At 40.7% G+C, this 15580-nt stretch overlaps 1 protein-coding gene and 2 long non-coding RNA genes across 7 annotated transcripts; all 3 read left to right on the top strand.

The window, feature by feature from the left end:
* Nucleotides 1–1230: 1230 nt before the first annotated feature.
* Nucleotides 1231–15001, top strand: LOC135339784 (uncharacterized). 5 transcript variants are annotated; one of them, XM_064536055.1, is made up of 9 exons: nt 1231–1492; nt 1564–1657; nt 1721–1811; nt 2065–2208; nt 2435–2536; nt 9818–9947; nt 9999–10080; nt 14287–14612; nt 14865–15001. In XM_064536055.1, exons 3-9 carry the CDS (start codon nt 1768–1770, stop codon nt 14871–14873), a joined length of 837 nt encoding a protein of 278 aa, XP_064392125.1. In that variant the 5' UTR covers nt 1231–1492; nt 1564–1657; nt 1721–1767; the 3' UTR covers nt 14874–15001. The 5 variants fall into 5 exon arrangements, with proteins under 5 accessions (XP_064392125.1, XP_064392121.1, XP_064392124.1 ...); XM_064536051.1 differs by having other exon boundaries at nt 1564–1811; XM_064536054.1 differs by having other exon boundaries at nt 1231–1604.
* On the top strand, nt 2882–7322 carry LOC135339869 (uncharacterized). Its single transcript, XR_010396099.1, has 2 exons — nt 2882–6260; nt 6717–7322. It is a non-coding gene; the product is annotated as an uncharacterized LOC135339869 (long non-coding RNA).
* Nucleotides 10088–11373, top strand: LOC135339854 (uncharacterized). The gene is made up of 2 exons (XR_010396076.1): nt 10088–10988; nt 11040–11373. It is a non-coding gene; the product is annotated as an uncharacterized LOC135339854 (long non-coding RNA).
* Nucleotides 15002–15580: the final 579 nt, after the last annotated feature.

The following is a 15580-nucleotide window of genomic DNA, read 5'->3' as shown; positions in this document are numbered from 1 at the left end:
ACAACTAGAGATGTACCCTGGAGAAAACAGGTTTTTAATATAATCTCTAAGGAACAGGATGATGGCTTGGTGAAGCTTGCAGACTGCCTGTGCAATCAATATAAACAATTTTACATCAAGTGTAAAGGCAAAGATGCATACTTAAATTTTCAAATTCAGTGGTACGATTTCCTACGTTACATTGCATCTGGGGTAGAAATAAACCTCTCAAAAGACTCACAAGTAATCGACTCAGACTCTGAAGAAACTCCTACTTTTAGTGCATGGGCATCCCTTGTTACTGCTGTGTCTCTCAAGGTTGACGTTGTTTTCCTCAGACACACAACTTGCAATATTCCATGACATTGCAAGTAAGAGATGGAGCAACTTTAGCAGCTTGTCACACCTCTAGTTTAGTTCTCTCTATACACGGTAACCCGGCACCACACACAATGCTAACTGCTTCGCATTGCATCAAACATGTTATTCAGCAAAGATTAGTTACCAATTTCATGGTGAACAGCCAATTTTCCGTCTTTTTCTAAGGTTAAGCATTCTCTAGATGATATTAGCTGAGTAGATCTATATCTATGTTATTCTCTAAGTCTTGTATATAGTTTCAGCCTAGCCTGCACATGCACTTGCACTCTTGTTGACAATTTCTAATTCTAAGTGAGCCTAGCATGCAGCCATACATGGTCATGTGTACACAAAGTAACCACAGTTTACACTACTACATGTGTTTGTGACGTAGTGAGATAATAACGAATTTATATGGTGTACATAGTAGTTGCTTACTCCTATTCATGTACTCCTGATAATGCCTATCAAGTGAGTCTTGTTGTTACCTCTTCAAAGCGTTTTAGTGTGACGATTAGTACCAGGTATGGCTTCGGACCAGAATGTGCGGTGTCAGGAGCTGTAACAGCTCTTATATCTTAGTCAGTAACACCATGTGAATCCCACAAAAGTAAGTTTCTGCATGTTCTATAATGGCCTAGATAGAATCAGGCCATCATCATGCTTGCTTCATTAATACTTGGCATTGAATAGATTACTATGTGATATCTTCCTCTACAATCTATGATATCACATTCAGTCAATTTCAGCTTCTATATAGCTACAGAACTAATTACGATTTTTGAAGAGTACAAGCAGAGTGATAATTGTCCATGTTGCATTGCACGTTGGTGCAAAAGATGTTACAGTAGCGTTTTCCCGTATACATCTACCTAGTATTAAATGTTCCAAAAATTAATGTTGTTAGGCTGGATTTTTTAGGGGTCAAAGGTGGTATCCCTGCGAGCTGTGAATCGGAGAAAAATTTTGGCATCTGAAATATTCTGAGCTGAACGAATAGTCACGCTATAGAGATTAATGTGTGTTGCTCACAGATCACCTCCAGTTGATCCAGCAAAACTCTGCCTCGAGAGTTGAAACTGACCAACCAGAAGATACCCTTTTATGTCGATACAAGAAACAATTGAAGAATCTCCAAAATTAAGAAGAAAATGTACGTTGCATCAAGTGATCCTGATGACCTATTGTATGATGATATCTTAAGCAGCACGTTCTGGATTCTAGGAAAATATGACTCGAGGCTGGGAGGAAAATTGAGGAGCTGAGTTAAGAAAACATACGTCTCACTACAAGGAGGATATGCATCAATATAATTATTGTCCGTTACTGTGGTTACTCTGAGGACATGCAAGCATAAGATTCAATGGTTGTTCCCACGCAGGAAGAGGATAAAGTGAGGAAAAGAACTAATTGAGGGAGCGGAAGAAAATGGTGACCCTCTCCTTGAGGCAGTACCTCACCAAGCAACCAAGGTGTGTGTGAGTGTGTCGGAAAGAAGTGTGTGTGGTCAGCAGTGATGATATTTAAGAGACGGGCAGTCTGAGAACATTGTTCTGTGCAGACTGTCTCTAATTCTGAGATCATTACCAGTAACTTTCTGCGGTGTCGATTCTGCCTCTTTTTAGAATGTTCTGCCACTGTACATGGTGTTTGTACTGTTGTCACAGGGGTTCAAACTTTAGTAGGCCCAATCTCTACATGATGTTGATTATCTACCCTCTATAGGCTATCTTGTGGTTGGTTCCTCTGGGGTGAAGATGTATCGATGGACCAAGTCTGTTCTGAGGGGGAGAGGTGGTTGTTACAAGTATTTGTTCTACAGTATCGAGAGTCATTGATACATGGAACTGGTCTGGCCTGCGCCAACAGGTGCGTCTTCTGTGGTAATATTTCTCGTCTCCCAGGCACCATATTCATTGTGACCTATAGTTATAAGGAAGTTGGTTGTTGCCATCTCTCACTAATATAGACCTTAATTCTCTGTAGTGAATTTGGAAAGTAAGTTTCGTGAATTCAAAATGACTCCCCCTCTCCCCCAAGAATTGTTTCCCCACATATCCTCCCCCCCAATTAACGCTCCATGCACTCCCCCCAGGCACTATACCAACCCAGTGGGCACGGAGTGGTGTTGGAAGATGGACGATGCAGATAAAAAAGCTCTGGACAGTCACTACCAAAATGGTCAAACAAATCAAAGGTCTGGTTAACATGCACTAACTGACTGTACGGCTAATGTCAACATACACCGCACATACAAAAAGGTGCTTTGTTATAGCTAAGTGTGTGCACGGTGATTTAGCCTATTTTAGGCCTGTATCTGTTCAATAGTTTTGGTCAAATCGACAGACTCAATTTTTCAAACCAGCTGCGTCCAATTGCCGTCTCCCTGCTCGTAGCACGAGTGTGAGGTGTAGGTGCTGCCTCCGATTATCCCTGTGTTGTGGAGGTTGTTGGCCGGGTTGGCAGGGTCAACGATACGGGGGAGCCTGGCTGGAAACAAGTCTGGGTAGTCCCCTGGTTTGTAGTAGTCAACCCAATAGATACTGTGTGCATGATAGATTGGAAAAGACCTTGTGAAAGAAATGTTTGACACTGAAATTCTGTATGTATTGACTTTAGTCATTAAATTTTGTCTAACCAAACTGATGTGATTTTGTTAGCTTTCACAATTTGCTTGCGTTTTGTACATAATAGTGCGTGTGGTTAGTTTTTAAACTCAACGTACTCAGCTGTTAGGTGAGATTTCACTATCTGCTTCAAAGTGGCTGTTGTTCTGTAGAAATGGAAGCTTTACTGATTTGTACACAAGGGAGTTCCCCTACCGTTGCTCAATGGTTCCACCATAGTTTTGTTTCAATGCCCGCTGATAAGCTTTAAGCACCAGAATTGAGATGAGATAACTCTTTGGCCTTCCAATACACAGCTTTCCCTCAGGCCGTTCTTTGTTTCTCGAATAGCCTGATTTTAAGTATATAAATTGAAACACATGCACTAGCTACTGTATACATGTGTGTCAGATTCGTGACATTGTACATGTGCATGTATACTCACTTTATCATCCTGCTTTTCAATAAATGCAACCTGCCATTTTGAAGCATTCACTGGAGAACCTAGTATTACAACTCAACACTTGCTGTAATTGTGTGTGTTAACTTACCGGAATAGTTGGGCAGGTTTTGCTCCGTTTTGTTTAGCTTTCCTCAGGTAGTCATAGAGATCAGCTGGATTATCCCATTTAGGGCTGACCAAGACGTCGACGTCTATCGATAGCTCTCGATCTTGCTGCATGGTCATATGTCTTGTATTTCAGTGACACAGACATATTTAGTGGTGGTTGAAGCTTGACACTCTGTAGACCTCCCAAAAAGGTACGCAGTTTGTGTAGAGGCGTACGATATCCTTCACTTAGGACAGTGTCTGGATCCACACCTATATAATTCAGTTTAAGCCCTTCGTCTGTTTACTTATTGCTTACGTTTTACATGTATTTATGAAGAGTATCTATATCTATCTCATGCTGTTCCAAAAAGGTTGTATCATGCAGAGGTATATGGGTGATGTACTTGTATACGTATAAGTCACCCTCTTATATATATAAGTGGCGTACTTATACATAGGTGGCATACTTATGTTTGTAAGTGTCAAATAAAAGTTAAAAACATAATCAATTTTAGACAAACGGCACCCCATAGCATCGTAACCTTAAAGCCTTTGTTAACATTTGGACATAATAAAACTGATGCAGAAATAGAAAGATACTTAAGAGTGTCAAATGCAGTCTGGCATTGACTACGCTGCTTTGCATGTCAACGCATGCAGTGGCTGCGCAATCTTGGCAAAGCTCTTAATAAAACGGCGGTAATAAGACGTTAAACCCAAAAACTGTCTATAACCTCGTGTACAGACTTTGGCGTAGAAAAGTCCTTCACAGCAGATATACGTTGCGGGTTTGGCTGTATGCCGTCCGGCGTAATGAAATACCCTAGATACTCTACTCGCTGACGGATAAAGTGGCATTTGGATTGTTTGAGTTTTAGGCCAGCACGGTGTAGCCTTTCCACTACCAACTGTAGGTGAGTCATATGTTCCTTGAACGTTCTGGAGAAAACAAGGATGTCATCCAGATATACTGACACAAACGGCATGCCCTCTTCTGGGTTGAGACCTCTAATAAGCACTTGCTGCATAAGTCTCTGGAACACTGCGGGAACATTCTTGAGTCCAAACGGCATAACTCTCCGAAATTTATAGACTACTTGGTGAGTGACGAATGCTGTCTTCTCCACAGACTCCAGGTGAACCGGCCTGCACCTGCCAATATCCTGATGCTAAATCCAAGGTAGAGAAGAACTTCGACTCCCCTAACTGATCTAGCAGGTCATCAATTCTCAGCAAGGGGAACACATGCATCAGCTTTGGTGATCGAGTTGAGTTCACGGTATAGTCAATACAAAACCTCAAGGAGCCATCTTTCTTTTTGACTATCATTGTCATTAATTTCAGGTCCCAACCGAGTTTCACAGAGACATATCAATTGAGGTCTATAAATAGCTTTTAAATGATCAAGTTTTGGATAGACATGGCGAGAGGCATTATAGCTAGCGCACGCTTGCAACACTCGTTATGTGTATAGTGTTTACATTATATATAGGGCAGGGAATTAGGTATTTAGAGCCTTAATTAGGGAGCCTTCAGGAGATTAGCTAGAAAAACAGCAACGAATGAAAGCACCGCGGGTGCTGATGCCTCGGTGGAGGTGGTGCCAAAGCTATACTAATAGCGTTTATACACACATTATATCATTATAATTATAATGATGAACATTTTTGCATTGATTAATTTTGCTGCATGCAGGCAGAATCTTCTAGAACTCAAAGAGTAGGTATAATGATCAACCATGATTGTTGTTAAAAATGATTGATGCCAAAAGTTCAAGCCTAAGATTAATGATGGCTGCATCAGTAGCTTTGCAGCTCTCTTCTCACTGTTGCAGCTACCAATAGCTAGCGTTCTAGTGCAGAACTATAAATTAAATAGAGTAGCAACACTCCATGGACAAGTTTTGCTACGTACTCTTCTGAAAAGGCTGCAATGGCATTCCAATTAGTAAGCAAAACTAGGCATAACTCGAGAACGAAGCATTATTTTGCAAATCCACAAATTAAAATCCAAGTAAACATGACTAGAAGTCTATATATAGAAACTCTTACTTGCACTTGATTGATCCTTGAGCAGCTATAGCAGTCTACACAGACACAGACACAGACATGCAGACACAGACACAGACACCTGCAGACACACACACACACACACACACACACACACACACACACAAACACAAACACATAATACACACGACCGTATACCTCACTTGTGCATGCGCACCGAGGCATAATAACCAAGAGAGAAAACACACACAAAAAAACGAATGTGGGTGTGGGGGAGGACGAAAAGTAAAGTAGCTACAGCAGGCTAAATGAACCCTTTGTATACACAATGTACAGCCATACAGTACAGCAGTACGTACATGGTACATATTAAATTAACAGTGGCGGATCCAGTGCAGGGCACAAGGGGCATGTGCCCCCCCCCCTTTCTGACCAGCTCGAATAAAACTAGCTCACGAAGTGGGTGTGACTTAGAGCAGCCAGGAGCAGCAATCAATAATTGCATGCAGAATAGCAGACGATCTCTAGTTGTAGACTTTTGAAGCTGAAGAGCAAGATGATTTCATCCATTTCTGCTATCTCCTGCTACTATATGTATGTCATACCATAGATATAGAATAGAGGAAGGGGATTGGAAATGAGATCATGTGCGCTATAGATCATACATTGAGAGCTGAGCTATCCGCGTTAGACCGCGAATTGACTAATTTTGAGCAGGCTAAAGACTTTTCAGAGTTTTACTCAGTTCTAAAGGTAAGAAACGACTATCTAAGAGCTTTAATGTCAGTAGTAATCTATACTAACAATATTTTGAGCGTTTTAAGTAATAAGATATACCTGTTGAGCTACAAGTTAGCTATGACTCACCATTTACCTGTTTTTAGCACTGTTTGGGGAGAATCTAGTTTTTGATACACTTTTAGAAGCTAGTAAGCATAATTATTGGCTGTTTCCTTGACTTGAGCTTTAACAGGATAGCCCCTTTTTTTGATATGTAAGCTTTTTGTTCTTCTCCAGTGTTGTGAAGTAAGTCGAATGGGGTGCCTTCTTTGTGTGGGGTGTCCTGATCTGACTGTTCACAATTTTAGTGTGAATTTTCTGATTCTTTTAGCTTTACTCTATGAGAATAGCTATTACATAGTAGCTGTACTAACTCGAAAGAAGAATTTTGCCTCAATGAAAATGTCATGTTGCTCTTTTCCCACACAGGTGTGATTGTAAACAATGGGCATGGGAAGTCAGAAATTGCGTTTTTTTCAGCGAAAGAAAAGCAAGAAGCAGCAGACATCCCCCGTCTGTTCTCATCAGCCTTTACCTGAGTCGACCAGCAACTCTTGAATCTCTCCACTTCTTGGTTGTCAAGTCAGTGTTGAACTAATTGCCGTCAAGAACGTGCTCACCATTGTCAAGCTGCTAAGAGTTGATGTCATCGTCACCTCGTGTGTTCAGTGCCAACTCATTTGGAATTTGTCAGTACGTTCTGAATATACCCTTACACCCCCTCTCTCAACTCATCAACCTAAGTTACCTTCACCTGCGTGCTGTGCTATTTTGATTGAGATCCATCGATTCCCTGAACTTGTGTGATGAAAATCCTGGCCTTAAATGTTTAGTGAAAGCATCACTCTTCTACACTTATTATAGTTGATCAGGTAAGTTCTGTCAAAAATTGTTCACGAACCGTTACCCAAACGCAGAAGACCGGACTCTGACAACACATTCTGACTCATATCGTTCATAATGTACGTGTATCTTTACATTGTCATAGCTTGTCTGCAGTTCATAATAATGTTATATAGATGATGAGTTGTCATGGATACTTTATATTGTATAATTGTAGAGCATGGGCACATTTCCAGAGTAGAAAGAACCTACAAAAAAAAGAATTTCAAAACTAAAAGCTTGCATACACACATAGCCCTACTTCCTTGATATGTCTTCACTAGCAGGAGGGCCCACAGAGGAGGCTGCAACCATACCCAGCAACACAGATCTATATACTTCCTGTCTACTTCCGGCCATTCTGCTAATGCTTCCGTCTAACACGGACAGTCCATGAAATTGTGTTCACGTGATCTCGTTTCCAATCCCCTTCCTCTACTATCTATGGTCATACTGTCATCAATCAATCCATGATCAGAAAAGCTACACTGATTGGGCTTTAAAAAAACTGTTGATGACTTTTTTTTTAGTAAAAGTTTTCTTCAAACTGCCCCCTTTTCAAAATTCCTGGATCTGCCCCTGCATATGGCTTTGTAAACAATGCAAGCACGCACCACACAATAATATACACCCACTCATTCTCACTACACAGAGTTGAGTGGCTGCAGTGAAGTGTTCCTGGTCGTAGGGGAAGACATTGGTCGGGGGTGAGGGTAGTGGAGGGGTGGGGAGGAACACACTCCACCATGAGTGGTGGCAGTCGTCCTTGAGTGCATTGGGAGAGAATAGTGTAAGGGAGTATCATGTGGTTCTAACTCAAGGCTTTAGGTTTGTCCATAAGCCCCTTGGTATTGAATATCATTAACTTGCTGAGTCATGCACACACCCACTGCTATTGTATACCTATCCGACTAGAAAAACATTTGCAATGTGAAAAATTGCTAGGATTGGCCAGGGGAACCACAAAAAAGCGTGGGAACAAGAAATCAGACGAGAGCATAACTCCAATCCGTTACAACGTCAATCACATGTATACTGGTAGTTTTCCCATGTTTTCCCAGCCAATATGCCACGCAATTTTTACTGGTGGAGTGATGACCAATCCCTATATATATTTATTATACATCCATTTTAGAATGTGGGGCACATAATCATGATGATTTGTGATGAATTGATGTTCCTAATACATGCAGTGTTGAGCACAGGTACACACAGTCCATCCATGCGTAGTAACATGCACGGACCGTACTGGTGAATGATGTGGTGGATGGAAGCTGATAGGTGGATCTGGAACACAGTCTATTATTTAATATACTATGTATTGTACATGTTCATGACGTTGTAACGGATTGGAGTTATGCTCTCGTCTGATTTCTTGTTCCCACGCTTTTTTGTGGTTCCCCTGGCCAATCCTAGCAATTTTTCACATTGCAAATGTTTTTCTAGTCGGATTCCCTTTCTTTTTCAGTACAGTTTACGTATCATGACATGCATAAGTGGAACGTCAAGAGGCAGTACAAGAAGAGAAGACAGGACTAATCAGATATCTTCTCGAATATCTCTGGACTAATAATAATAATTAGAGTAATAATTTATTGCTTGATAATTATGTTGAATTTGCGAATCAGTATTAAATGACAGCCATTTTAAGAGCATGATATCTAGCCAGTGCATATAGCATGCCTGTCAGAGAAAGGGAGCTAGAGCTGAACAGTGTGAAGAAAAGGAACACCTCAGGCTCTGGAAAAGCACTGCTGCACTGATTTTAGGCGCACGGTTTATTAGCCACGCCTATCTATTATTATTGGCTGAGTCATTAAAGATGGCGGAATTGTCTAGGTAAGAGAAATAGAGACTGAGAGGTCATCTGCCTCGTGGAAGCAATCGCAAATCTGAAGAAGCGCTTTGTAATCCAGGTTGTAGTCGTTTGGAAACCCTGTGCAGAATGTCCTGGAGATGGCTGTACTTGGAGTAAATGCTGGGCAAGAAACTTACTTACTTACTCACTTACTTACTTACTTACTTACTTAGTCAGTCAGACAAAGAGCGTTGAAACGTCGAAATAGTGCAATTTTTAAAATGAAAATATTCATTCATTAAAATGTTTATGGATTATGAAATGAGAGATACAAAGAGAGAAAAGGCTAAATAAACTATCTGTTCAGCCAGTTTCTTGATGTGGCCTTTCCCTGCAGAGATAGAACAGTTTGAACATGAGTCAAAATAATTGAAATATTGCTAAACACGGGCAAACCCACTGCCAATCCTATGTAAAACCTACTGGTTTTACTAATACTTGTGTTTTTAAATGGCTACATTCAATCCTCAAGCTACTTGTGAGAGTTCACCAGAGCACAAGACCATTATAGAGTGTTATGACATGTTAGTACAAGTTCTTCAACAGTCTGTTGCTAGCATAGGAGATAGTCTATACTCAAAGGGGTTGATTTCAAGAGAAGTGAAAAATTACATACATCACAGCAGTTTCATGCCAGACGAAAAAGCTATAGGAAATGTATGTACACTTTAGAGACCTCAATTGAACAGGACCCTCGAGTCTATCATGAATTTGTTGCTCTATTAAAGAAACAAGGAGCATGGACAGATTCAATTGTTGGGAAACTAAACAATTGCTTTGAATCGTACAGCACAATAACAACAACAAGATCTAGTGAGAGGAACACACGTACTAAAGTGAAGATGAGAATTGGGCAAGAGTTTGAAGTATCACAAGACTGTGTGCCAGAACTACTAATCACCATACAATACGTGGATCAGGTATATAATAATAATGATAATAAATTACACACGCATACACCTATACTTCAGAATCAATCCACAAGAACGAAAGTGGTAGAATCTCAACAACCCACCATAAACAACCCCACAGCAGAAACACGAAAAACACAAGGTAACTAGAGCACTAAAGTACAAACCCTCGGCTGGTGACATGATTACAAAGAAACCAGAGGAGTGATATAATACAGTGCATGTAGTGCAGATGTTATCATGTTCGATATGTATGATTTGTCTAGCACAGAACCAGACTGGAGGCATGCTGAAACATTTGAGAACAGGGTTTTAGTGGCACATAGATATATGCACTGTGGACTAGGATCACAGCAAAGAAGTCTCAGAGAAGTATGGCTCCTGCATGGATCCCAGAGTCAGCTATCACATTCTATATAGAGGTTATGCAGATTCGCTCAAAAAGCATGAAAAAGGGTAGCCTCGATCCCAGGCCGAGTTTTCGCTTTTATAACGGTTAGGCGAACAACTGGGCCTGGTACTAGTTGTCTGCGCATGCGTCAGTCGTTCGTCAGATTCTGACGAATGGATATTCTCGTTCACTTTCGTGACATTTATATTTGTGTACTATCGTGTACTAGAAGTCAGTTCCCGTTTTATCATTATTTGGAATGGCTCTTAGCTGAAGCTTCTCTCTTCTCTGAAGCTTATTCTGAAGACTGAACAACAAGGGAAGAGGTATAAAGCTTTGTCAAGCTTGTTAAGGTCAGATATTTTGTGTGGGCCCTATGGCCGGCTATGCTATCAAGTCTTGTTCATGTTTGGCAAGAATGTAGGTAGACTATAGTTTCATCATTAATATGGTGGATCAAGTGAAGAGTGTGAGCTAGAGAACTTGGTGCTGCCATCATCAGCTCGTCGACAATGACACTATAACCGAGAAATTTAATATGTATAGATCTACACGTATTTAAAATGTCTACTTCTCTGTACAGGAGCAATGGCTAATATCCAGCTATCCCAACAGTGCTCCTCTTGGCTATACTAACGGACGAGACTGGACAGTTTGAGGTAAGGGTTTAACCGTCTTTGGTTTCTTTTAATATTGTCCTATACTCACAGACACAGGACTGGAGTATGACCTGCTCATTCGAGCGTTGCTGGGTAGCTCAGAGACATCAAGAGAATCTACGTTTTCTCAAGCAATGAGTTACGAGTTGGGGCCTAGAATCAGAGAAGTCCAGCAGCCTGCTAAATCTTTTTGAAACGTAATTTGAAGGCATTCAATCATCCTGAAGTTGCCCTGGGTCACTGTAATTGTGCTGCAGCACAACTGGCAACTCCCCAGGCCTTTGTGAAGCAGCTCCCTATGTGCATCTTTTGTGTACTCACTCTGTGCATTTTCTGTGTACAAATTTCCATTATTGATTTATTAAATATTTTTGCCGACCACAAATATACAATGAAAATTTGACGCATGCGCAGACAACTAGTACCAGGCCCAGTTGTTCGCCTAACCGTTATAAAAGCGAAAACTCGGCCTGGGATCGAGGCTAGAAAAAGGGGTGTGGTTATATATACAGTTGTTAAAAAGGGGCGTGGTTACATATGTCCGCCATTTTGAGTGGAAAAAAATACCTTGATATGTAGGCTAAATGTAGTCGGGCCTCCCTGAAGGAGGTCGGGAATCAAGCCTATATCCACTTTTGTTCTGGCCTGTTACGCAATCATGAATATCATTCATTCTATGTGGGTGCTAGCCAATAGCGATGAATATCTCAAAGTGGGTGTTGGCCACGTCTCTCAGTCAATCCAATATGTGGAAAATTCACACGTGGTACAGTTGAGTGGGTGTGTTGAGATATTGCAATCCGATTGGAGCTGGTGGAATTCCACCATGCAGTAGAACAAAACTGTGCATGGATATAGGCTTGATTCCCGACCTCCTTCCTGGCAACGGTATAGAGGGCGGCGGTGCCCAACTAGGTGACTAGGCTAAAATACTAAAAGTTGAGCTACGGCTATAGTGCTGCTACACTGTTTGTAGTGCAATCAGACACTCTAAAGGATCAAGACTATTATTGTATTGCTTTCTTCTATGTCTAGAATTCCATAGTTGATGGATAGCTGCAGTCAAGGGAAAGAATGGGGAGCACAAAAGTTGGCAAAATTACCGTTTTGCTCTAACACAGGCAGAAAAAGTCAAGACCCTCTCTCTCCAAAAGATACGGAACATAAACATGATATGGAAACAGAAATTAATGCAATAGACAAACATTTTCATGTGTGTGCAGCTCTATAAATCTACAATTCAGTCCATTGGTTTATCCATGCATTGTCTTTGTTGTCTATGCTCCTTTTCTTGACATGATAGCTTTATAGCACCCTATTCTTTCTAGTCCTTGAAAGCAATTGGAGACACTCCTTGCATCACACTCAGCCATATAGTATAGAGCTGAAAACATTCGCAAATAACATTTTACCAGTCATCCGTAAGTCATTGTTGCATGTTTGAGCAAAAGATCAAAGAAACCACAGTGAAAATATATATGGCATATTACACAGTGAAGCCAGGCACATCAAAGCTAACAAGTCACCGGAGTGCAATATGCCATATATTTGCACAGCCAGAAAGCTTGGGAATGATCTCTTTTATATTGTTCCTATAGTTATACAACTCACTTTTTCGTGGTATCAAAATAAGGAATGCAGAAGGCATGAATCTAATTATAACTATATGCTTCTCCCACGCAACAAATCGCATGATCACTCGTGAATATGCCAGATATTGGCTCAGTAGTAAATTAGTCGTCGAGGGCCGTAGCGTGCTCATGCAATAACTAATACTTAGTCATCAATAATCTCATGAATACGCTTAACCGATCCTTTTTGATCCTGCTGAGTCAGTATTTTATCTAACTCTTCCATTCTTGCTTGTCTGTCTCTCTTGTATTATATATATGACATTTTGCCTCTAATGAGTCGTAGTAGTTTTAGTAAGAATGTTGAACTGATAGTAACAGCATTTGCCTGCTCCTGTGTCACCAGTAATCAGTACTATTTTGTTATGTTAGCAACACCTCCCAGAAATCCCAGAAACTGCATATGCATACGTATTACCGTAATTGATGTAATTACAGCGCCAGAAAAAATTAATTCTACTTCTGAGTGGCACATCTTTAGAACACAAAAAATTGCGTTCAGCCCAAGCTAGCGCCTAAATTATGGTGGCGCTTATGTTCTACAGCTAGTATAGAATTTGTAGAGAAAATGGGCGTGTTCTAGCTCAGTTTCACTTGCTAGCTGCATCGTTGAGAGCTGAGTGACTCGTGAACAACATTCAGTGACTGTAGCTATGGGTTAGACAACTGTTTAGAAGTGAAGGAAGTCAAAGATGCAGGATGATTGTCTTGATGTCTCAAACAAACCTTTTTTATAAGCGCCAGAAAAAAATAATTCCAGCAACGGTTGGCGCATTTTTAGGACCTAAAAAATTATGCTGATGCTGACGTGGCGCTTAAATTATGGTGGCGCTGTAATTACATCAATTACGGTACTGTGATTGCGCAGTCTGGCAGTGCAGAGGAGGTACGACATGGGTTGACCTTTTCTCAATAGGTCACATAAGTATGGCATTCCTGCAGCATGACAGGATGTCACGCGCACCTGATTTTTGTGTAGGTATTTAGATATTTTATTAGCAGGTTATTAATTTTTATGCACTACAGTTTACTCTTCTTCGTGTTTATCTTTTCTGAAGAGGCATCTTTTACTAGTCTATCAAATATTTACTATATAAGTGTTACATTAAGACAGATAGAAACCGCAACAAACCCTATACACTGTAAGTTTTTACCTCGTTTTTTCTATGCTTTCTTATGTCACAGGATTTATGCCGACACGTCGTATACATCACCACTAATCGATTTCATTGGTCAACAGCTGTACATTACATTGAAAAATAACATACAGCCCCAGGCAGTTTTCAGCATGATTTTTATCAGAACACATACCATATAGCGGGTAATTTTTGACCTCCACAAAAACGTAGGCGTGGCTTACCAGAACGCATGCGATGAAAGTGCAGGCAATAAAATCGCAATAAAGTCAAACGAAAAATTTTACTCACAAAAATCACTGTTTCGAGTTGAACAAGTTTTTACCTCACACGAAATTACCTTAGTGCATTAAAGATACACTTTTCCTATGATACACTTTTCCTATGTGGCTTTTTGTCAATAGTGCCCCACTTTTTCACTCATTCTTTGTCGTCACGACTATAGTGTGTACATTGGTTGTTTTGTTGTTAGTATTCATATAGTGGGATGTGCTCGCATGTGTTATGTGTTATTTAATTTTCATACTGTAGGATCATCTGTGAGTACTGCTCTTCAACAGCTGATGGACACATGTCCGCTCACTACTGCCCAAGTCAACAGGGAAGTCCAGCAAGAAGACGTATCATATTTGGCTCCCTGTTTTGACAATGTGGAGCTCTATGTCGATGCTATGAAATTAACCCCTGGCGAACAAAGTGATGTCCAGTTGAAAAAGAGTAACCACCTAGCTATGATCGAGTGTTTGAAAATCTGGAGAGGAAAACAGCGCTCACAAGCGACATTCAGGGCCCTTCTGGAGATGTTAGTAAAACTGAGAAAAGGGGAGATTGCTGACCTAGTCTGTCAGTACTTGAAAGTGAGTGTTTGTGTGTACCCCTTAATTATCATAGTGTCACCAAACCTTCGTCTTATGCATGAGGGGAAGTTATGCCCATACCACTCAGTATATAGGTGTGTGTGCGCACTCTTATGTTTGTCTCCCCCTACTGGTGTTTCACTGTCAAACTGTACGTCCTACACCCACCTGTCATTGATATAGGTTACTGAACTGATCTAGTGTGATTAGTCAGCCACCCACTAACTCATTCTTTATTGCCTCCATGCACAGGAGCTGTGAGAAGGTGCACGTAATACAGCACTCCATATCAGAACAGAACCCTTAGATTAGCTTTATCCCTAATGTGTGGTTATTATTGTGTACGTGTGTTTTGTACATTGTGTGTTTGAAATGAATTATAAAAACTGTTCGATATCCCATAATTATGTGCAACGAACCAAGTTGAAAAGCTTCTTATTGGATTTCCCGCAGTTACTTTTGATTTTTAATTTCCCTCACGGTGCCATTCAGAGCAGTATAATACTGTCACTAATTCCAAAGCACTGTCGGTACCACACACTGCATTGTCTCCGACAAAACTGCACACATGCATGATGAAGACTCGTGTTTGCATGATCAATTAATGTCTCTTGTTGCTTCTTACTACTGTGCTCCTGCTACTGTATTGTTATAATTATAGCGGGTAATTTTTGTGGGGTAAAAATATTCGTTATTTTCGTGGGCAAGCTGACCTCCACGAAATTTTAACAAGAGAAAGATATTAGTAGCTTTCTTGGAGAAATGTCCGGAGCAGTATACACAATGTAAGTGTGGATAGTCATGCTGCTCTAAGACATGCAAATGGATGTTCATGTGTTCACAGATCACGTCCAGTTCATCAGCAAAACTCTGACCAATGCATGCACCATGCAGAAGGCTCACTCGTTAATGCAGAATGATGCCAGGCTCAAAGATAGTTAATCCAAGCTCTGATGTTGAAGAATATT

This window comes from Halichondria panicea, chromosome 8 (assembly GCF_963675165.1).
Source record: "Halichondria panicea chromosome 8, odHalPani1.1, whole genome shotgun sequence".
Taxonomy (NCBI): Eukaryota; Metazoa; Porifera; class Demospongiae; order Suberitida; family Halichondriidae; genus Halichondria; species Halichondria panicea.
The sequence above is the reverse complement of the archived record's forward strand: the minus strand, read 5'-3'. Positions and strand labels throughout refer to the sequence as shown.

Excerpts from the sequence above, each read along its gene's own strand:
- LOC135339784 (XM_064536055.1), top strand. The coding sequence starts at position 1,768 with ATGGTGACCCTCTCCTTGAGGCAGTACCTCACCAAGCAACCAAG. Across the intron at positions 1,812-2,064 it reads TACCTCACCAAGCAACCAAG|GCTATCTTGTGGTTGGTTCC; the intron begins GTGTGTGTGAGT and ends TACCCTCTATAG. Across the intron at positions 2,209-2,434 it reads GGTCTGGCCTGCGCCAACAG|GCACTATACCAACCCAGTGG; the intron begins GTGCGTCTTCTG and ends CACTCCCCCCAG.